The sequence below is a fragment of the Toxoplasma gondii genome, chromosome X, assembly GCF_000006565.2.
Source record: "Toxoplasma gondii ME49 chromosome X, whole genome shotgun sequence".
NCBI classification, from domain to species: domain Eukaryota; phylum Apicomplexa; class Conoidasida; order Eucoccidiorida; family Sarcocystidae; genus Toxoplasma; species Toxoplasma gondii.
This window is the reverse complement of record NC_031478.1, coordinates 1,606,869-1,628,822: the sequence shown is the minus strand read 5'-3', so window position 1 is coordinate 1,628,822 and position 21,954 is coordinate 1,606,869. Positions and strand designations below refer to the sequence as shown.

The window sequence follows — 21,954 nt, the reverse complement described above, 5'->3', positions numbered from 1 at the left end:
GGGAACTGCTCCCGATGCTCAGCGCGCTTTACCTGTTCAGGATCATACGCGCAAGCGGGCATACAGAAGTGGTTGTACGCCGAGACAAATTTCGTGTGTGGTCCCAACCACCCCCCTATAAACTCTTAACAACACAACTGGGTAACAACAACCACAATAACAACAACGAGTACCCGCAACGAAGACAAAAACCTGTTTTCTGCAGTAGTTGTCGCGCAGGGTCCGTTTTGTGGCCGTTTAAAGTTGACGGGGCCGAGTTGCCAACGGGTTGAAAATGGGGCTCCCATAATTGCACCGAGGCCCGATTACACCGTGCCAACGCAGACTGCATACCGAAAGCCGTGGGGGGAGCTGGTCTTGTTTGCGGTGGCGCCTGGGCAAATGCTGAACTCCAGGGACTCTCAGTGAATTTCCCTCTTTCTTGTGTACTTTCCAATTTTTTCTGACATATCCGAGCTCAATTTCCGACCCTGGCACGTTCCGACCTTGCAGAGCTACCCACCTGTTGCCGCGTTCTACTCGGTTCCTCCTTCCTCTGGTGCACTTGTGCTACCGTTGCCACCTCATCCTCTGTGAGGATTCGTGGTGAGGGGATGACACACGCCTGCATAGTGAAAAAACTATCACACACGCATTTCACCACCTCTGGAGGAGCCTATTCGCCTTTTTTTCACCCGAAGAGAATCGCAGCCGCTCCGTAGAATGTTGTACGGGGGGAGAGGGAGACGTGACAGCGCCGGGACCGTTCTGGATCACTGGAGGATGCGCCGTCAGCACCGTTGACGAGAAGCACCAATCCGGTTTTCTACCTGTTCATTTGTCCGATTCATCGAGGAAAGGGATGACAGCTTCTTTGCTTCACAATCAACGGCGTGGTTTCCTCGCCATGCAGGCATCCCGACTGCGCCGGCAAACTTGGCTCCCCGCCCTGTCGGGGCGCCACCAGGGCGTAAGTTTCACCCGTCAGCTCTCGATCCTCTTTCTTTTGCTTAGTGTGACTTGCAGTGCCTTTTACGCGAACGTTGTGGCTTCAGACGACGGGCCTCCCACGGAGGATGTGGCTGTCCAGATCACTCCGGACGCATCGCTTCCGGATGAGGTCGAGGCGAGTAAGGAGGGGGGATTAGGTTTCGCGGGTATTCCTAGGAGCACGATGTATTCCATCGCCAAAACCCTCATTCTGGATGGTCCTGCTCGTGAAGCGCGGACAAGAAAACTTGTGGAACTTGGCGAGAGACTCAGCGTGAAGGGCATGGTCCTCGACTTGACGATCGCACAGCCACCGGCGGCGACTCCGCAACCAACTCGACGACCCTGGGTGTGGAAACAGGCTAAACCCGATGCACCGAAATTTGACGTCGAGGAAGTTGTCAAAAGTATATTTCAGAAATTCGTTGTCGATGTAGAAAAGCGTGCGATGGCGGACCTCAAGAAAGAAGACCCGGAATTGGCTTTCAAGCTTAAAGACGTCAACGTATCTGCTGAACTGAGGCAGCTCGTGGCATCCCGACTGTCCAACGTTGAAGTCATATCCCCGTCAGACGAAACCACTAACGCGCTCCATGCAGTCGCAGAGTTCTTCACGGACCTAAAGGCCAACCGCGAAAAGTATTTGACCTCCCTGAAGGAGAAGATCGATTTCCACACACCGATCAGATTCAGTCGGGCGCTCATGTGGGACGACAAAGACCAGCAAGTCCAGGAAGTGTTGGATATTGCGAGAGAGGAGGCGAGAAAGCGCGTGGTGGATGCTCTAGACGAATTTACCCCGGAAGACCGAGTAGCGATGGGTTCACTAGGCATCGGAGTCGCGTACCTTGAGGAGGCGATTCTCGAGCGCATGGTGAATCCCTACATCATGGATCGTGCGGACCCAGATCTCTACAGGATGCTGCGTGGCGCGGTCGACCAGGCCACAGCCAAGTTGCATAGCGACCGCAAAGAGGAAAAACGGACTGACGCCGCTCTCTTCCGTGAAAAAAGCCTACTGTCAATCCCCACAGGGTCGTCCGCGTTCGTGTCAGATATACCCTCGAGCGCCAAGCTGAGTCTCGGTGTCGCGTTGATCTGTGCACTTGTGGGTGCCGCTGTCCTCGGGCTGCATCTGAAGAAGCGGAAGAAGCAGGTCGCAGCACAAAAGAAAAGAATTGATGACGCCAAGCTTAATCTCGATCTCGAGGAGCTCTTGATCAGGCCACTGGACACCGATGTACCAACGACCACGAGTCGACGAAGTCGGACGCGCTCCAGCAGGAGCCGGCGGCTCGAAATCGCCAAGAGGCTCTTTGTGGAGCCGGAAGAGGGGCAAGACATTTCAGTGGGTGATGAAGAGGAGGTGGAACTCGAGGCCGTGCCAGTGGTTGCATCCTCGCGGTTCCACTAACGGGGACACCTCCACAACGGTGACGTAGAGTACAACGACTGAAAAACGTTTCTTTCTTGGGATTTCTTGGAGACCCCTATGAGGTTACTGTCCGGGTCAGGCGCCGGGATTGGCTGGCGTCTGTTCCGGCAGAACGCCAGTTTGCGATTTCCGTACAGGGGTACCATCTTGTCCACGAGACAAGGAACAAGCCACGCAGACGGTGTGTTCGTGTGAGTATTTACAGAACAAACTGTCTGCGTCTCTGTGGTGCAAGTTCGCGTGTGAGCCCGAGCATTTCTGCCACAGTTGCCGCTGAATCAAGGAGCTCCGCCAGCAATCCCTTGCACTTTCCGCACGGCAGAGGTCAAGCGGCTTTGTTGGAGCGACATGAACAGCACTATATGCGCTTGATTTGAGGGAAAATGCACGCTTCTTTGCTGATGATTCCGCTTGGAAACTAACTCTTGGATCTCCGATAAGTTAGTCACTTCGCGATGATTTGGTTCCCTGGAGGCCCGTTGCCCTTGCCTCGTTGGGCACTACGATTCTAAATGGCGTGCCTCGGCCACACAACGGGCACATGCACCTTCCAGGATAAGGTGGCGGAAAGCATTTGCGGTTCGTGTAGTAACGACTCTGTAGCCGGGTTGTATCTTTGGAATTACTCTCAGATGAATAGTTTACTGGTAAGTCATTATTTAGATAGCAAGATATACCCGGACAAAAGTATCACAAGAGAGCACTGTCAATAACATGACTGTAATGTGTGCCATTTTCTGTGAATAGACCATTGCCACATCTACCATCGTTGCTGTTCTCAGCGGGTATGCAAGCAACCTGCTGGCGCTTGCGATGTCGTAGGTCAACGTAGGTGCAGGAGGGTTATTCTACGTTGCTATGCGAGCCTCGTTCTATTGGAGCACACACCAGTCACTCTCAGCAGTACCGAACGACGATTTTTTCTACATCACTCTCTCGCAGCTTTCCGGAAAGAAAGCTGGCCACTCCTTCCTCAAAACCAATGCTCGCTATACCCCTTTGTGTCTGATCCTAAGGAAGCAGTGCTCTAAATAGATACAAGGAACATGAACAGCACTACTAGCTTTATATACACGTCTATCATACAACACGATTTTCGATCAGTCGCCGGTTTTATATGTAATTCATTCCAACGCCGCATAATATGTTGTCACCTTTACGTCTCTTAAATCGTGAACAGGATAAGATCTTCCTTGAGCGGTTAGACAGGCACTCTAGAGAGCGTGAAAACTCTGTTGCTTGCAATGAAAGAATCTACATAATAGAATGTCATCGCTCCCATGCCTGTGGTAAGGTGACATTAAAACGTACCCAGTATAATGTTTACCCGAATGGGTTGCTTGTTTACTCCTCATCTGGGACAAAAGATTAACCCACAACCAACAACTCAATTCCGCATCAACCAACTTTGCCAGGGTCTAGGCAGCAACGACACTTCTTCGTTGTAGAATTTGGTCTAACTGTCTCTTCTCATAACTGCTGTATTTTCCTGAATAGCTCTTCAAAGGCATGATGCCAATCAACCTGACATGAGGGCGTAGAGAGTCGGCCTTGAGACAGCGTGTTGGCATGCCTCCCTCGAGAGTATGTGGCGCTGTCTGAGTCGGATGAAAGCGGCGGGTCGACAGCAGAAGCAACCAGATGGTAGGTGGAAGCCCGTGTGACCTCAAAACCGTGGTTATTTTTAAACTACAAGGAAAATCAGGGCTCCTCGGTCTTCTGCTAACTCTGCATCTCTTGCTCCTTGTTGCATCATGGTGGTACATCCATTCGGGAGACAGCGACATGCAAGATTCAAACTTCTGACGATTGGCAACCGACTCTTCGGGAGTATTCCCTCTTTAAAAAGTTTTTTTCCCGGCTGGTAGGTTGTTTATCAAGAAGAGTGCGTGGGACATTTGTGTTCTGCTCAAAGTGTGGTTCAGAGGCCCTTTTCCAGCCCGTGAATTTCTGCCAAGCGGTTGCGGCAACAACCATCGTCAAAAGCATCGAGACATCCGCGTTCCGACACCGTGCGAAGGCGAGATATGTTTCGTCTGAATCGGAACGATTTCTCGCTGTTTCCTGTTTAAGACGCCCGCTTTCCGGAAGTGTCTTGGTCCTCATCCCATCCATGAAGACGTCGACTCCCGTTCATGTCTTGTTCCCCTCCGTTGTCGTTGCAGGCTTGCAGATCGGACCCGGGTGTTTTCTTTGTCCTTCAGAGCACACCTACACTTTGTTTTTTCCCAAGCAGGCGGGAGCGAACCGTGAAAACAGTTAGAGTGCCTTAGTTTTTATCGGCGAGTATTGAGCGACATAAATGGAAGCGACATGTGATTCAGAAGGCGAGACCGAGAGTTCGTCTGCTTTTCTAACCCTAGCCGGACAATCGGCCCGATATCGTTGATCGCTTTCAGACTTTTCCTCCTCATCTCCTCCTTTGCTGACCGCTCTCTCATCCCTCTTCGCTCTTCGTAACCATCTCTTATGGCACTGCATAACATATTGACGCTCTTTCCGCCTATTTCGTTCACCGTGGATACCACGTGGCATTAGAACGGAACGACTAGTTCTTTCTCTGTAGGTTTGCGACGTCCCGTATAGTTGTAGTAGAAGGCGTGTTAGTGACTTGAACTCTTTGCGTTGTTGCCCTGCCTCTAATTCTTCCTCCCACCTGCCTCTGGTTGTGCGAGTGCACCTGGACTTCTTCTACTCTATATCTTCTCGCTGATCCTCCTCCGGCAGACTCTTGTCAATTTTTCCTTCCTTTTCTCGGCCTCGATGTTCCACTCCGGCCCTGGACTCCAGTCAGGGCGCGCTGTCAAGCGCTTTGGGGATTTGTGGCGCGGGAGGTATCGCCCCACTCTTCTCCCAGGACGAGGCCGGTTGATGGAGAGAGACATGCACGCTCTCCTTCTGGCGTTTGTCTCAGCGATTATGCGAGAAAGAGATGCTCGCAGAGAGCTGGAGAGAGAACGAACAGGCATGATGAGGGGGGCGCTGCCACGTTCTCAAGAAGTGGAGAGAGGGATAGAGCGTGGCAACTGTCCGTCTCCCGCCCGCGAGGAGAGGCGAAGGGAAACGCAGAGAGAGTCCAAGGGATCCAGAAGCGCTTTCAGCTCTTCGTTTTCGTCTACAAGCGCTTTGCATTCGGAGGTACATTTCGGAGACATAGATCAGATGCACAACGGGACAACTCAAAGTGAAGCATCGCACAAGTTCATGAAGGAGGGTGCCTTCGAGGTGTTCTCGTTTCTCTTTTACAGGAAACGCTTTTCGTGCATCCACCAAGCCGCTGCTCTAGAGAGCCAGGAGGAAGTCTGGCAACTCATACTTGTCGTCTGGCAAGGTAAGCGGAGGTGCGGGAGGCTGTCCAAACAGCAAGAAATATAATATCTAACTATCTCTCTATATATATTTATTTATTTACGGATTTCAATATATATATATATATATATATATGTATTCACTTAAATATATTACGTATATATATATATATATATGCAAATGCACACACATGTTGATAGTGTTCATTTCAACTATGCGTATAAAAAGAGGAATTCTGGAAATGTGCCTCTCTTGTCGACGTGCAAGACGAACGTTCAACCAGACACAGGCGCTTGTGTCTGTCGTTCGACTCCAGCCAGGCTCCTAGCAGTTATGAAAGGAGTTATTTCAGAGAGACGTATCTGTTTCATTTAGACGGAGAAGCAAATGTGTCGTTCCATGCGTAGTGCGTATGTGTGTGCGAGGCGACCGATTTTGGAGGCTTTTACCTGGTTCCCTGTGTTGGCTGTAGATACAGTGGGGGGCGTGTCCTAGACAGCAAGACGTACACATGATGGTATCCTCATGTGCCGCACAGAAAAGGCTTCGGTAGCTGAGTTAGTATCGGTCAAAGACCGTGACAGTAGCAGGATATACAGAAGGACTCCAAAGATGTGCCCTTCCCTTTTGGTGACCGCAGCCTTCTTTTGCCTCGGTTATTTGTGAAAATCCGGTGCAGACTCTCAGTTGCTCAGAGTGGCTTCGTGTCGTTAGGTTCAGATAGAAGGCGCCTGCCGGTGTACAGGTGTGTGCCTGGACCGTCGTCAAGAGAACTGCGCGCATGCAGCACGAGGTTACCTGCGGAAAGTTCATTCGCCTTTCTGTCACCGGGTCAAACCAAGTGCCATCTGTGATGTATAAGTAACGTCGTCGAGGTGTTGCGTGAACGCACCCGCATGCAAAAACGCATGAATTGGAAGGCTCGAGTGTTTTACCCATTAGGAAACGTTTGGGCGACACTGGGTTGCGGGGAATGGCGACACTGCGTACTCGCTCAAATACCAGGGTTCACACAGGGCAAGGTCCCGAAATCGCGAGCTCTTTGTCTTTCGGTCCGTCTCTCTGCTTGCACGCAGAACTCCTCTCGTTGCCACCTTCTGTCTCAGCTTTCTCGGATTCCACTTCTCGGCATCGGTGCCCTTCATCCGGCTCTCGCCTCAACGACAAAGACAGCGACGGCTTCGCAGCGTCACCGTTTCCTTCAACCCATCCCTGCTCTTCTTCTGATCACGACTCGCGTGACAGAGGAACGCTCAGAGAGGATATGGTTTTCCCGTACCGGGTTGGGTGTCTCTTTCTTCTCCTCTGGCTTCTCTACACGGCTCCCTTCTCCTCGCGCATCCCTGTCCCAGATCGCGCCTTCGTCGCGCCGCCGTCCGCACCGTCTTCATCGCCTGACTCCGCTGCAGGCAACCGTCATTCCACCCCATCTGAGGCGGCGACGGGAACACTCGAGAACCGACAAACGCCCGAGGCCAATGTCTCACAAGCAGGCTGCGTTCGGCGGGCCGACAGCGAGAGAGATGCGGGAACGAGTCGCTCCAGGCGTCGCTCTGGGTGTGAATCAGAAGAAGATACCCGAGGACCTGATAGTCACGCTGAACGAGCGACACACAAGCGGAAAGACAAAATCGTCCTGCCCGCAGTTGCCACGTTGTCAGCAGGTACACAATGAAATCACATGCGTGGCTGAGGTAGAAGTAACACTCAGTGTACACCCTAAAAACGGGATCTGAGCCAGACAAGACTCCCTGGAATAGTGTCAGGCTTCAGTTGCAGCAGACGTCAAACATTTCCAGTTTGAGACCGCGGAGGGATACCTAAGATTCCGTCAACATGTGTCTCCATCCTATTTAGGGATCTGCCGCTAGAGCTTCGCGTAAACAGCAGGAGACCCTCAATGTGTGGGATTAGGGCTACTAGACTGTTATTCTCCATTTCAGCAGCCACTGTATGCCTGAATTTCTAAACTGGCTGGGTTCACGGACGTGCTGCCTACGCGCGTTCAGCCTTCGTACACTCATCACTTCCCGTGGATTTGGGTTTATGCGGGAGGCGTTCGGTGACGTCTGGTCGTTAGTTCGGGGATGCCTTGGTCTTCGTCTTTCGCTCCTCTCTCTGAATTCGGCCGCGGTTCTATTTCGTCCCTTGCCTTCCTGCTCTTCCTTGTGTTCACTTGTTACGTTTTCCCAGAGAATGTGGAATTGCTGGTAGACGTCGCGCAAGCCTGCTTGAAGAGAGGCGAGCTTCTTGACGGCGCCCGAACGCTGAAGGTTCTGTGGAGCACCGGCAAGATTCGCGTCTCCGTGTTTCCAGAGCCCGAGGAGGCATGCGATAAGCGCGGCCTCCCATTGGGTGTCAACAAGGCGCTCTTATTTGCGTCCCTGCAGTAAGGAGAAAGGAGAACCGCTGTTGTTTCACGTTGTTTCAACATGCCTGCACCTCCTTTGGGGTGGACGCTCTGACGGAATTCCAAGTGCACACTGAAGCGTTCAGTCTGATCTTTTCAAGGGGGGACCTAAGTAAGGAGAAGGCGCCCACTCGCCCTGACGGTCTGGAGCTTTGCTGCAGTGTGTTTTCGCGGAGTAGAGGAACGGGCTACAAACTGGCAGCATCGACGCTTTGCATGCAAACTGACAACGCTTTGGGATAGATGCCGAATTGAGCTACAGGCTGTCTTCCACCGACCGGTAAGCAACAATACAACGCAGTTCAGCAGTACGCGGTAACTGTTGTGCCCTGCCTTGGCCGTTTGGTTTTCTCTGTTGCCTGCAGACGTCAGCCGGTGTCCGTAGAGCGGCCACACGCGGTAAGTCAACGGGCTTGGTTATCTATCAGTTCTGTCTTCCCCAGTGTTTGGTGTTCGTTTCAAAGTCCGGTTTCAGAGTAATGTTGGTGGACCGTAATGCCCTGTCTAGTCGGAAGGTAAACTCTGTGAATGGCAAGGCAGATACACGTTACGACACGGCACTAGGCGGTCCTGGAAACGATGTCTGGGGCTACTTGGCAGTTTAACGATCCCAGGTTCCAGCTTCGAGTCAAAGAACACATACAAAATGATCGCAAGTACAGCTCTTAAACACCTCCCGTCACGCCTGTCTAGGATGAAGTTGAGTGTAAGTACCAGGAAACAATGAAGACCGCAGCGAGCGCTCACGTGGACTGTGACGTTTCTCGCAGGCGAATCTTAAAGCCGATATCGAGGCGGCTGTTCTGCCGTACCTTCGAGTACTTGAGGAGTTGCCTTCCACTCCCCTTCTCCCTCGAGACCAGCACTCCTCTTTGCCGATGCCCCCTCATTCCTCCTGTGTTCCCCACCGAGCAAGAGGGAGGGGAGGTGGAGAGGACAGACGAGTAGAGCAAGTGGCCGGCGTCCTCCAAGGACGATATTACCCGACTGTTGCTGCGCTGCAGGTAAACAGGTACCACCACGGCACGGTGGATTGTCTACATTCACGTTAGGTCTTCTGTGAAGAATGTAGCTGCCGTAAGGAAAGGGTGACACGGCAAAGCCATGCACTGTGTTTGCCACTGCTCCTAGTGTGCTATGACGTACAGGTGTAGATCGGCGGTATCCCGCAGGGGGAAGCAAGGAGGAGAAGACGGCGGAGTGTGTTGTCTGTCTCGTGTCCGTCTTCCACGTTTGATGCGCTCTTCCTTTTGGGGTCGTCGTCTCTTTTATTTGATGTGTTTTTGTATCCCATGGTGACTCAGCACCTCCGTGCTCGTCGTATGTGGTTTCTTGGATGCACTGCGTGGAGCGTCGCACCGCTTGTATCCTGAGCAGATGCACTCCTCTACGCTTCCGTTTACTTTTTTCGAATTCGGCGCATGACCTTGTTTTTTATCTTCGGGGGCTGGCAGCTCGACGACTAACACGCCGGGTCCTTAGCGCTCCCGTATATCGCCTATATCAGAATGTTCGTTTTGTACATCTTGAGAGTAGTTTTTGTTGTAACGTGTGGCCTGACAGTCGCTTCTTTGCAAATTAGTCACGTCGGTTTCCGCTGTGACCGCTGTTCATATTAAACCTTCCTATCTGGCTCTTGTGTGTCTTGTGACTTTGCTTTTGTGTTGCAATGCAGCGGCTAGGTGAGGAGGAACCGCTGCCCTGGGTTGACGATAAGCTGGTCGTGACTCCGTCTACGACGTCGCCACCCGGTGCCAATCGCGGGCTTTAAGGCAACAAAAGGGAACAACCCGTGCGCATCATTCTGTATCACACCGACTCGAAGCACAACATTGCAACGCAGTGTCAAACAGTGTCACGTTCCAGCATTGTTCGTCACCTACGATGCGAATGCTCCACCAGGAGCATTTTCATGACGCTTACTCGGTTGGCTTCAGCCTTCAAACCGTAGGGCGAACACACTCCCATACACTGCTTGTTCACTAGATAGGAACGTGTTTGCTCGAGACCACTGCTATATTTTCACAACGCTCGTCGACGACTCCTCTCCGTCAGTATCTTACCCCCTCCCCCCCGCGTAGGAACAGTAGCTGCAATTTGACATTTTGCGCTGTCGTCATCCCTTTCTCGTGTCTGGAGAGCGGCAGTTAGAATACCAGTTGACTACCACAAGGCGACGGATCGGCGAATAACTCCTCATCGTCTTGTGCGGTGCTAGTTGTGAGTGGAAGTGCCGGTTACAATGCGCGTATTCGAAGCTTACTTGATTTGCATTTGGCTTTTTCAGCACTCTGTCGTGCTACTGCTGAAGCCGGGCACACCGTAAGGTTCTTCTCGAATGTCATAGCGGTTTACAGTGTCGTTTGTCAGAACGTCTTCGTGTTTCGCTTTGCCATGAACACGTGCCGACTCCACTCTGGCTAAGAAAAGGACCTGGCAATGCCATATGGAGAACCCGCATCGGCATGCACAATTGGACACGCGCTGAAGGGCTGAGCGTAAAGCGACAACGACTCCCAGTAGCTTTTGATCGGGGAGGTTTGATGGACTGGTGCCGTATGGACTGCGCCACCCCTGAGGATGGGCAAGCCAATAGGGTGGCGGCAGCTCACCGGCATCAATGAAGCTACGTATTGCGGAGTTGAGTAGGGACACGGGGAGGGTACCCTATCTCTGTGCCCTTCAGAAAGGAGATACGACATGGACAGACGTTGTAGCGTTAACCACCTGTTGCTACGTACTGCTAAACGAAGCAGCAACTCTGTTGGTAGAGGTAGAGCACCTGATTGGTTGATGTCCGTCGCCGCGAAACCCACAGATACCTAAAGCTGCAAGCTATAGGTGGAAGCACGAGTGGCAACACCAATCGGTTCAGACGGCAACAGTACGAATCGTGGTAGAGTAGGCTCACTGGAAAAAACCACCGGGAGGCGGGCAAGCGCCAAGACACCCTTCTGCCACAATACAGATTTCGCCTGTTCGGTTCGCCTGTACGGTCTCTCTTCAGCAGATCACGTGGACAATGTCATCGTCGTACAGCGCGGCGAAAATCTTCTTTTGGTGGGCTGGCGACGAGCAAATCGTCCGGTGGTCTGCATTGCTCACGTCGACAAGCTGAAGCAGTAAGCAACGTAGTCAAACGGGGACACGTGAACAGTGGAGAGCGCTGACAATGTATCAAACACAGACGCACGACGCCTCCTAGAAACTGCTGGAGCCTACATACGCTCCCGTTATATAAAGAGATACAAGCCACAACACTATTGCATCCAACGCGCAGTGAAGTCCATATATGCGTGCTTCTGAGCCCTCAAGTATATGACTCGGCCGACTGCCACACGCCAGGATAAAGACGGCCCACTTTCCCGGCAACCGCACAGGGATGTGGAGGAGTAGTTCCCAACAATTGATGATACGCGGATACGGCGAGAAAGTGCGCGCCAAATGCTTGCCCAACGAAATATACGGCATCGATATTTCGGGTGAGGAACGGATGTAGAAAAAAAGCGAAAGGTGCAACATAGGTAGTACCGGGTGGGCCGAGCCACAAATCCTTACACGATCACGATAGTCTGTGAAATGAGTGCACGACACGTTTACCTTCGTAGCCGAAAGGCTCACCTCTGCATGGGGCCCCAAGGCACATAACGGGCAAAATTGATCTGCTGACTCGCGCCTTCCAGTGTCGCGGCGTCCAACGCTGCTGCGCCGTCGGGGTTCGTCTGGATGAAGCGACGAAGACGATGCCCTCAGTGTGCCTCGTCTTGAGTTTCCCTTCATTTCGTCCCCTTCCTTAGTTCTGTCCACCATCTGCGTCCGCGCCCTCGCTTCACTGTCACCGTGCATCTCCCCCTGCCCGCCGCATATTCGCACTGACACCGAGGCTTCGCAATGCAATTGCTCCGGCGGCGGGGAAGACGATGTGCTTCCCGGCAGTCGTATTGTGGTGGGGTCATCCTTATTGCATCTTCGCGACATGATCTTGTGCTCGTCCATTCTCGCTATTTTGGTCCCGTAAGACGCAGGTGAGAGGGAAGCGACAGCTAGAAGCGGAGCTTTAGTCTGGATCGTAGGGATTTCCTGTGGCACGGCTTCAACTGCTTCTTGGTCTCGGCATTGTGTTGCATCACAATCGTTGCTTTCTCCTGTGGGCTCTCGGCCTTCTGGTCCTCCCCTAACACCTTCCAGTGGGTCATCCGAAACACCTGCGGGCGTCGAGTGAAGTGCAGAAGCTGACGCTGACTTCCAGTCTGGTGGCACCCTAGAAGCAGACTGGAGGCAGGCCGCATCTTCGGAGGGTGTGCCGCCATCACGAGAAATCACACACCCTGTGGTTTGCGATGAAGAATACGGAAACGAAGAAATGCGAATCAAGGGTGTCCGTGGTGCTTCTTCCCCTTTCTGATTTTCGCTCCTCGAATGACGTGTCCCACGCCTATCAACGCTACTCCCTCCCACAACCTCACTTGGCTCGCGAGACGAAATAACAGACAAACGTGATATCCCACTCACTCTCACATGCTCAGGCTCCGAACCAGTACTCGGTCTTTGGCCTGGACCGACAGATTCTCCATACGACGCCTGCAGATCCGTTTTGCCTTCTGTCGCTTCCACATCGACCCATGTCTGGTCGTCGCTTGTCGTCCGTGAGGCCTGCCGTCGCTGGTCGCTGAGCTCCAGCACTTCTAGAAAATCTCTTTCCGTTCTGATTACATGAAAGTCACGTCGGCCTTTGCCGCCGCCTTCGCCAGCAGCCACGAGGGAGGAAGCAGATATTGGATGCATTGGAGCGGGTGAAAACACAGAGACGGATGGTTCGTCTCTGTTCGATGTCGTCGAACATGATGACGCAGACGACGGGCGCTCGCGAGGTCGAGTTCTGCGGCGGTTTGCCTCGTCGCCACTGCTGTCAGACACGGTGCCTTCTACCCGCTCATTTCGTTTCGTTTTCGACTTTACGCTTCCCACGTCCTGATCCTCCTTCTGTCGCCGTCTGCCTTCTTCCTCCTGTTCTCTCTCGCTAGGTGCGATGCGGGCGCTGCTCTGCGATCGCGCTTTCATAGCGCTGTGAGAATGGATGCACGACGAGAAGTTGAGAGCGGTATCGGCTAGGGCCTGCCCCATAGCAAGGGGGACGATTCGGTCGTCCCTTCCGTGGAAAATGTAAAGGCCTACACCGGCGAAAAGCTTGGGGTTCGCATCAAAAATACGACACAAACTCCGCATGCAAGCCATATTATCCCACCGGGTGCACTCGTCCTGAATGTAGGATATAAACGCCTCGAAAATGCCGTGGACGCCCCATGGCAAACTGAGGTAGTGCGCCGCACAGTCTGCAGTTGAGGTGAAGGGAGCGACGAGAACCAAGCGGCGGAACTCCGCGAAATCAGTAGGGAGTGCGTAGGCCTCGTCTAAGTGCTCGCTGAATATGCCGTCGTCCTCTTTGTCCGATGATGAGTCTTCCGAAGAAGAGTGAAACGACGATCCAGAAGAGTCGATAGCCGCAGACTCTTCGCCGTTCCCGTCTGTCGCGGACGATGAGGAGGGAAATGGAGTGTCATGGTTGATAGGCGTAACAGATGACACACGCGAAGAAGGAGCAGGTGACGACTGGCGCCTGCCGTTGCCCGAACTGGATTGGTTGTCGTTAGTCTGCCTTTTGTGCCTAGACAGATCTGTTTTCTGGCCAGAATCGCATGATACCTCCACATTCAACTCACGGCTACGCACATTACCCCGACCCTGTGATGCCTCCCCGCCTTTCGGGTCGATGTTTGGATCTGCAAACCCTCTCTCTCCACCGCTTCCTCTGATCGTTGCGGGTCTCTCGGCTTCCCTAGTCGCAGATTCGACACGCCGAGCGAAGTGCATGTTCGCGTCCTCACGCGATGGAGGTACCCCAAGAGGGTCTGCCGCTCCTTTTGATCGTCGTCGGCTTATTGACGTGGCAGCCATGAACGACCCAGTTGTGCAACGGGGCGGAGCCTGGACATCTTCCGAGTCCCCATCCTTGTCGCGTCGATGGTCCCGATTTCCGTGGTTCCCCTCATGGACCTTGCTTTCCACCCCATCTGCTTTTATTACCCGCGGGACCTCCGCCCCGGTGTTTGCTCGGCGCCTCGTGCGCCCATCCAAATAATGACTGACAGCAGTGCGGAGCGACTCCAGCTCGTCCGGAGACACGAGCGTGCGTGCCCTCGCGGGAGGTCTGTCGCCTGGACAACCTGCTCCCACGGACGAGACAGCAGAAGCCAGCCCAGACCCGGTAGACGTCGAGATATTTGACGAATACGAGGAAAGGCGAGGCGGAGGCACAGGTCGCGCCAAACCGGACGATGTAGATCTCGGAAGTTTGGATGACGCCCGCGGAAGCCCGGGTGTTCTTTCCAGCGTGCCAGGGGGTTGAGCCAGGAGCGCCGTCGCTGAAGCATTGACCTCCGATCCCTCTGGAACTGCCGGCATACTCAAAGCCCGCGCCACATGGTGCGGCTCAGCCACATGAGTCGATGGGGGAAAGGATGGGGAGGGAGAGGCCACTGCCGAAGCAGAACCGGAGGTCGACGGGAAGAGTGTGTTCAGTGTGATCGTCGGGGATCGATGGTGGTCTGGACTTAGACGGAACTCACCTGGAAGGTGGTCAGATGGGGACGAGCTCGATGAACACGTGTCGCCGCGGTATGGAAGCAACTCGGAGATGAAATCAGGGATGCCACGTTTGATTTCTGGTTCAGCTTCTGCGCCGCCTCCGTGGATATCCGACCGATCGTCGGATCCTTCATGAGAAGCACACGCATCCTCTCTATCGCGTCCGGCTACCACTTTACCTTCAGGCAGTTGTCCCCCAATGCCACCTGCTGCTTCGACAGCGTTGCGACCGCTCTGGATATCTTCGGTGGCCTGGCCTTCAGAGGCGTCACCCCCTCTAAGCGAGGAGGACGATGGAAACATACCCGAAGAGCCTACCACGAAAGACGGAAAAACTGGCGAGGCTCTGGGAGACAAAGCATACGGCAACGAAGTATTCTCCTCACAGCCCAGACGTGGGGCTGCGAAGTGAAGGCTCTCTGTATGACGCTGATCACCGTGCCCCCCAGCAAAGCGTGTATCCACAGCATTCCGACTCCTCTCCTGCCCGTCGTCATGTTCCGTTCCTTCTTGTTTTTCCACGGCTGCAACCTGCGGGTCGTATGACGAATCTGAGACAGGTTGTCCGCGCGCGGATCCAAACCTGTCGCTTTTCCCCCTTCCACACTTTGGACGTGCCTCGTCCCCTCTTCTCTCGCCTTCTCTGTCTCGTTTCTTCGCATCTACATTTCGCCTTCCCCCTCCTCCTGTGTCGCTGCTCTCTGCCTCCTTTATCCTTCGACCAAGATATTCCTGCAAGCGACGCAACGGCGGCACGCCCTCGGTATCACGTTCGCATTTGTTCTCTGCATCTGCCTCGTGTCCCTCACCCTTGCTTCTTCCCCGTTCTGCAGCTTCTTCAGTTGCCCTCGAAAGTGCTTTACGGAAATGCCAACGGGACGGCATACTCGAGCTGGTAGCATCGACAGAGCCGCGACCACACAGAGACGACGGCGACACAGCTGCCTGAGGGGGCGCTTCGCCCTTGTCAGCCGACGATGACGCCGCCGCAGAATGCGGAGTAGTCGCCTGGAGAGCCATCGTCGTTCCGTGCAAGCGGGAAGCCACACCCGAGCATGGAAACGAACTTGTGGAACCCGGGGACTCTCTAGGAGAATCCGCGGAGATATTCCCAAAAGGGGAAGGGAACGGTGACTGAGAGGACGACAGAGGATCTGACAATGCTTCGGTCCGCGGTGCATCCCGAAGCGAGGTACTCTCAGGGGTTGTGCAGCTTGCATCTTGAGGATCCGCTGCTGCAGAACTCTCTGTATTCTGGCTGCCACCCGCGAACAATGACGAGCAAACCGGCACCCGTGCTGGACGGGGTTCCCCGCCCGTACCCACCTGGTTCCCTCTCTGCGGCTTAGCATCAATTTCCTCACAACAAATCCGAGACTGGCCTACACTTTCTCCGATTTGTCCGGCTTCTCGACGTGCCGTTTGCCGTTCTGTTACCCTTCCTGAGGGGTCGACCTTACACATACTTTTGCTCCTGTCTTTCTCTCCGCCGTGGCGTCTGCGCCGTTCTTTCGCCGCTCTTCGCTCGCGCCTTTCCCGCTTCTGAGCCTCCTCATTTCGATGCAACAGTTGCCGGCATATGACCCGCGCTGCTCTCAGGGCAACGGCACACCCAAGCGAGTACCCGAGAACGGAGATCTGGATCCTCACTTCTTCCCCTCGCTGCTTCTTCAGATGAAAGATCGCGACATTCAGACTCCGCAAGGCCGCCGCTACGCACCCCGCCGGCGTAGGCGACCCTGTGCTGCCGCCGTACCCCGGATAGTCGATTAAGACAAATGCTGCGTTCATGTACACGAGAATGGGCACCTCGACCTCTTTTATGGTCCACCACGGAAGCGACGAAGCAAGAAATGGAGTCGCCGCGGGGCCTCCCGGTGGCGACGAAAAGGGCGAAGAGGAACCGAGAGGTGCAGAAGGGAACGACCACAAAAGACGGTGAGTCTGCGATGGCGAAGACGACGAACGAGGGAGCGAAAACGGTGAAGCATAGTTTCGGGTCACTGAATTTGATTTTGTGCCAGGCACAGAACGGGATTCAGTGCTAATGGGGGAGGCGCAACTGAGATCAGTTTTCTTCGCTTGGTCTCCCTGATCATGCTGCCTCTTCGTGTCTCTTGCAACGGGATCGAGTGTTCCTACATGGCCTTGCAGCAACTCGCCCGGAGGAGAGACTTTGCATTCTTGCTTATTCTGATCGTCCGGCACTGTGGGTCTCGAAGGTTGGTCACCGTGGGGCAAATCCGACAACGACGTCAAGGAAACGTGAGGAGACGGGGGTGCGCGCCGTCGAACGGGAAGCACATCATCTCTGTTTGGTCCAACATGAGGCGTACGCTCGCCAGGGAGCGGGAAAGAGGAGAGATGGAACAGCCGACTCTCCAGAGTATGTTGCTGTTCGCTATTTTCCGTCTCTTTTTTCTGCATACTTCTCACTGCGGCAGCAGCCAGTCCAGCAAATTCCTCAGCGGTACACTGACTAATCCTTCGTCTCTGATGCGGTAGGGGCATTTGCCTTGTGTCTTCTTCACGGTCGCGCGGTCGCACCTGCTGTGCACCCGATATACACGGAACACTCGCTGTTCGTCCCGTTCTTACCCTCTCGCCATTCGTATCTTTTGTGCCTACCAGCTTCTCGCATCCCAATCCGAGGGTCTGTGTGCCCCCCCCTTCGTTGTCCTCGCTCTCCAAGAGAATAGAATGTCTCCATCTTTTTTCAGCTGCCGCAGCTGCGGCAGCTGCAGGAGTGAAAAGCGAATGCCTTCTGTGTTTCCCCGGGAACGACGTAACCTTCCTGCCTTCCTCGCCCCTCTCGCGGCGCCTCACCTCGTCCGTATGGCGCTTGGGACCTGAGTGCGCCAACCTACCTCCGTCGCCAGTGCCTTTGTCTCTTGACACTTCTGGGGTGGTAAGCGTCGGTTCCTCCGCTCTTGTGACCCCCCCGTGACCCGTGGTTGCTTTCCCCGTCACATGCTCCATTTGAGTTTCCTTCCTTTCCTCCCTCTCCTCACTGGTGTCACTGTCTGTGTCATTCCTCGACGTCTCGTCCTCACTTTCGCTGCTCGTCCGGTTGATCTCCTCTTCGGCAGCAGTTGCGGCAGCAGCTGCAGCCGCAGCTGCCCCGGCGAGGGCCGCCTCGCGGTCGAGAGTAGCGGCATGGGCGCTGAAGGCGGCAGCGACGGCCGCTGCTGCGGCGGCAGCGTCCGCGGCTCGCGAGTGCATATTTTTTACTTTCACGGAGAGTGAGTAATGCAGGAAGCGACTTATAAACGGTAACCAGTCCAGAGCAAGCATGTCCTTGCCGCCGCAGCAAAGGTACAGATGGAGGACTTGATGCGGGGCAGAGGCGGTGGTGGTTGTCGGAGGTCGGGCAGACGAGGCCGTTGTCGAGGTGAAGTGCACAGAAGGCGAGGGAGATGCCTGCGTCTGTGCAGACGACGAGTAGTCCGACATCGCAGCAACGGGGCTGGAAGGACGAACGTGTGCCGGTGGAGAGTTAGGGTCAGATGGAGGGGCGAAAAAGCGGCTGCCACGAAGACGCAGGTTCAGTGGGTTTGGAAGGCGGTTCGATGGAGAGGTTGGAAGAGGGGAGCCAACCAAAACCGGAGAGCCATATGTGGGAGATGGCGACGAGGACCCTCGTCCACCTGGTTCGATCGGCACCGAGATGGTGGGCGTGGGACACCTAGGGGGAGTTCGCGGTACGCTGTAGTTGTCGTTCCGTTTCTCGAACACCGGTGACGAGTACGCAGACGAGGCCGCGGCGTGGCCTGGAAAGCTTACGCTAGCAGCACTCGTTCCCTCCGTCCGATCCGACACCTGTTGCACGCGCGCGTTGTCCGCTGAGTCTCCGCTTTCTCCTGTCCTGTGTGTGGCAGACGCCCCAGAGAAACCCCTAGCCTCCGCATCGAAGCCTGCAGCCGCATCCCGTGCATTCAAAGGCTCGGCGTCTCCACACGGCGCCCGTGGGTGCCGGGCATCTATATTCTGCTCGACTGAAATGTTGGTTTCATCGAGGAGAGAAGATAGTCGCAGTTCTCCTGTCCGGCGCGTGCTGAGTCTAAACTCTGCCATCATCTCCTTCAACAGTGTTCGATTGATCAATAGCTTCCGAAATGCACGTAACATGAAGCAGGGTATCAGGTAGGATAGAGATACGAACGGAACCAAAGCGGATCCGTGTTTGGTTTTGAAATCGATGTCATGCTCATCATGCAGGGGGCCGTCTTTACGGCCCCTTTCCGTCGCTAGCTCGCGTCTTTCCCTCCTTCCCTGCAGACCTTTTCCTGTTGAATAGGATGTGAGACCATCCTCAGTTCTTCGTCGCTCTGCACGCCAGCGTCTTTCCTGTTTGGTCCACGACGCCAAGGGGAACTCTTCGTCAGGCGCCCTCCGTACGACGCACTCGAGAGGGTGGATCGTCGCCCAGTGCGCCTCGAAAAGCGCTGCCATCCTGGAATAAAATACCAAGTTCGTCACATCGAGAGACGAGTACTGCCTTGTGCTATAACACAGTGCCGCTTGCCACGAAGCTGTGGTCGCAGACTTCTTCACCGTCAACGTGCTCGCTGAAGTGGTCGTTTCCGCGTCGTCGGAATCGAGGAGCAGCCGAGATGACTCGCTCGGGTTGCCCAGCCAACCGCCAGCATCGCTGCGCGAGAGTGTACGTCGGTCTGCCAAACCAAGCACATGTCTCCCGGCCACACCTGCGCGACTGGGTGTTGCCACTCGTCCCCCTGGATCAGCCTCGCCTTCCGATCCACCGGCTGAATCTGTCTCCGGCCAGCCGCTGGCAGCCCCATGGTATGGCGACATGCCTGGTAAGGCCCGGCTGTCTCCGGCCACATTCCCCGACACGGCGGACGTCGCTGGGGCTCCAGGGCCCACACGGGTGGTGCGCTTCGTCCGTAAGAGTGCCTGGAGAAGAAAGCGAACTGATGGAAGCCGGCGCGACCCTGTCACCGGACTTTTCGGATGTGGTACGACCGCCGGCCCCCTTTGCCTAAAAGCAGATGCTCCGCCGCGTTCGCGTCCTTCTTTGCGCTCGTCGCCTCCGCCACCTCCCGAGATTTCCCGTGCATCTTCGTTTGCCCTCTCAAGCGGAAGTGGTGAAATCGTGCTGCCCGTCGGGTCCGAGTCTGCAGCCTTTGAGTCTTCTCCGCGTGCCAAACTTGACCCTCCGGGCGCTTGTGACGCTTGCGAAGGAGCATAGCCTCCCCTGCGCGCTTCATCGAAACTCGAACTCCACTCCCGGCCTGGGTCTCCTTGAAGAGACGTTGTGAACTTCAGACTGTTGAGGAGCATCGCCCGCGTCTCCTGTTGCCTCCGGAGCCGTCGCCTTCTCTCGGCTTCTGCCCGGACGCCTCTCGAAAGCGGAGTCGTACCCGCGGACGCGTCGCGGGCTGGCAAGGAAGAGGACTCGTCACAAGCCTGGGAAGCCGAAGAGGAGGAGGAAGAAGCCCCAGACGCAATGACAGAAGGAAGCGATACATGTGGCAGGATAGACAAAGCAGAGACGCCACTGCCACGTGCTGAGCCGAACGAGGGTTGATAAATGTTACTTGACTCCCGGCCCTCAGACAACGAACTTGCCATCACAGGCTCATCACCCCCCTCTTTTGACAGCGCGTCTGGATAACCGCCGACTGATGAGGAAGAGTAGAGAGACGCCTGTGTGGAAGTGGTGTCGGAGTGAAATAATGTGTCGAAAACGTGGGTACTTGAGTGTGACGTGGAGCTCCAAGTCTCCAAAGGGTGCGCCCTTTGGGTCCCGGTGAGGGTAAGTGCCGGGTTCACATCATGACAAGGAAGCGACGAAGGCGTCTGTGAAAGGACACTCTCGTTGACAGGCACAGTGGGAACCTGCCGGTGCGCGGTGGGAGCTCCGTGTTTGGGGTTTGCTTCATCTCCACTTTCGAGGCCGGCGTCAAGGCGGGCTTCAGAACACCCGTGTGTTTCCCCTTCGGCAGAACAGACGAGTGATAAATGCTTGGGATGCGACGATTTATCCAAATGTTCCTGGTTAACTGCAGCGCCAGTTTCTGCCCTTCGGTGGCTTACCAGGTTCTGCTCATCGCCACCCTTACATGACACAGCCAAAACGGCAGGAGAGACAGAATGCTGGTTTGCGTATGCCTCCTCGCATGAGGAACAGGAGAGGCGTCGTCTACCTCCCTCCGTCTCATCTTCCCCTCTGTCGTCGCTCATTGCATCTTGAGACAAACGCCGCTCCTCTGGAATGGCCAAGTCTGAACGAAAAGACGCGTCGCTGGTGGTACTGAAGCTCGTGACGCTGGCACTTCGCGCAACCTGCGGAGACCACACCGGGGTTGCACTCTGGGCGTCGACCAGAGAATTATAGCGCGGAAAATCTCGATGTGTCTCGAAGTCTCCGCTTTGGCTAGACACTTCTGAATCTAGTTGGCTCCGCTCAGAGCCACGCCTCACCTTAGTGTTTCGCGTTCGGTCTGGTGCGTTCATTCCATGTGGATTTCCTTCCTCTCCAGAGGGCAGAATTCGTTGTGGAAGAGCATTCAGAACCGCTGTAGGCTTTGATGAAGAGCACCTAGAACAGGGAGCTACGGAGACTGACGGGGTAAAACGCGAAGAATGGGTATTTGGATCTATACGGCTTTCAGTGGCTTCCTGATGTACGATGTCGTCCTTTCTTTTGGGGCTCGGTGGGACAGATGAAGCAAAGGGGCAGACATCATGAGCATTTATTAGCCTTTCTGTGTCCACCAAACGTTCTGCTGAGATAAAATAATTCCCCGTCTGTGCTTCTTTGTCCGTCTCCCCCTCAGTGGCGTGGACAGAGGAACGCTGTCCACCAGGAGCGTCCCGCATAATACTTCTTTGTCTACGCCGTGGAGTACGTTCTGCAGTAGAGGGAACGAGAGTAGCGACCAAACTAGGGGTTCCGTACGCCTGACACGATACGAAGTCCAGATCGAAGCCTGCATAAGACATGTGCCCGAATGGGGTGGTCTGACGGAGGAAAACGAGAACCTTTTCGACACTGAAAAGGAGAATAGGATAGAAGCAGTGCCTCTCTTCGAAGAATGTCCTGAATTCCTTCACGGGAAAACCAGTGACCACGACCGTCTTGACGAAAACACACAAAAGACGTTTCGGCAACAAGGAACATACGGTGGACGAAGGTAGAACTGGAAACGAGGACGGGAGA

General features: G+C 54.7%; 3 protein-coding genes across 3 annotated transcripts; 2 read left to right on the top strand and 1 right to left on the bottom strand.

The window, feature by feature from the left end:
* Window positions 1-841: 841 nt before the first annotated feature.
* On the top strand, window positions 842-2,383 carry TGME49_226450 (hypothetical protein; the record flags this gene model as incomplete). The annotated part of the gene is made up of 1 exon (XM_002366257.1): window positions 842-2,383. One exon carries the CDS (start codon window positions 842-844, stop codon window positions 2,381-2,383), a length of 1,542 nt encoding a protein of 513 aa, XP_002366298.1.
* Window positions 2,384-4,099: 1,716 nt separating this feature from the next.
* TGME49_226460 (hypothetical protein) lies at window positions 4,100-11,237 on the top strand. The gene is made up of 6 exons (XM_018780136.1): window positions 4,100-5,735; window positions 6,790-7,377; window positions 7,907-8,102; window positions 8,489-8,522; window positions 8,894-9,127; window positions 9,799-11,237. Exons 1-6 carry the CDS (start codon window positions 5,168-5,170, stop codon window positions 9,892-9,894), a joined length of 1,716 nt encoding a protein of 571 aa, XP_018636031.1. The 5' UTR covers window positions 4,100-5,167; the 3' UTR covers window positions 9,895-11,237.
* On the bottom strand, window positions 10,345-21,248 carry TGME49_226470 (hypothetical protein; the record flags this gene model as incomplete). Its single annotated transcript, XM_002366259.1, has 2 exons — window positions 10,345-11,237; window positions 11,745-21,248. 2 exons carry the CDS (start codon window positions 21,246-21,248, stop codon window positions 11,127-11,129), a joined length of 9,615 nt encoding a protein of 3,204 aa, XP_002366300.1. The 3' UTR covers window positions 10,345-11,126.
* Window positions 21,249-21,954: the final 706 nt, after the last annotated feature.

Excerpts from the sequence above, each read along its gene's own strand:
- TGME49_226460 (XM_018780136.1), top strand. The coding sequence starts at position 5,168 with ATGTTCCACTCCGGCCCTGGACTCCAGTCAGGGCGCGCTGTCAAGCGC. Across the intron at positions 8,523-8,893 it reads CCGTAGAGCGGCCACACGCG|GCGAATCTTAAAGCCGATAT; the intron begins GTAAGTCAACGG and ends CGTTTCTCGCAG. Across the intron at positions 9,128-9,798 it reads CGACTGTTGCTGCGCTGCAG|CGGCTAGGTGAGGAGGAACC; the intron begins GTAAACAGGTAC and ends GTTGCAATGCAG.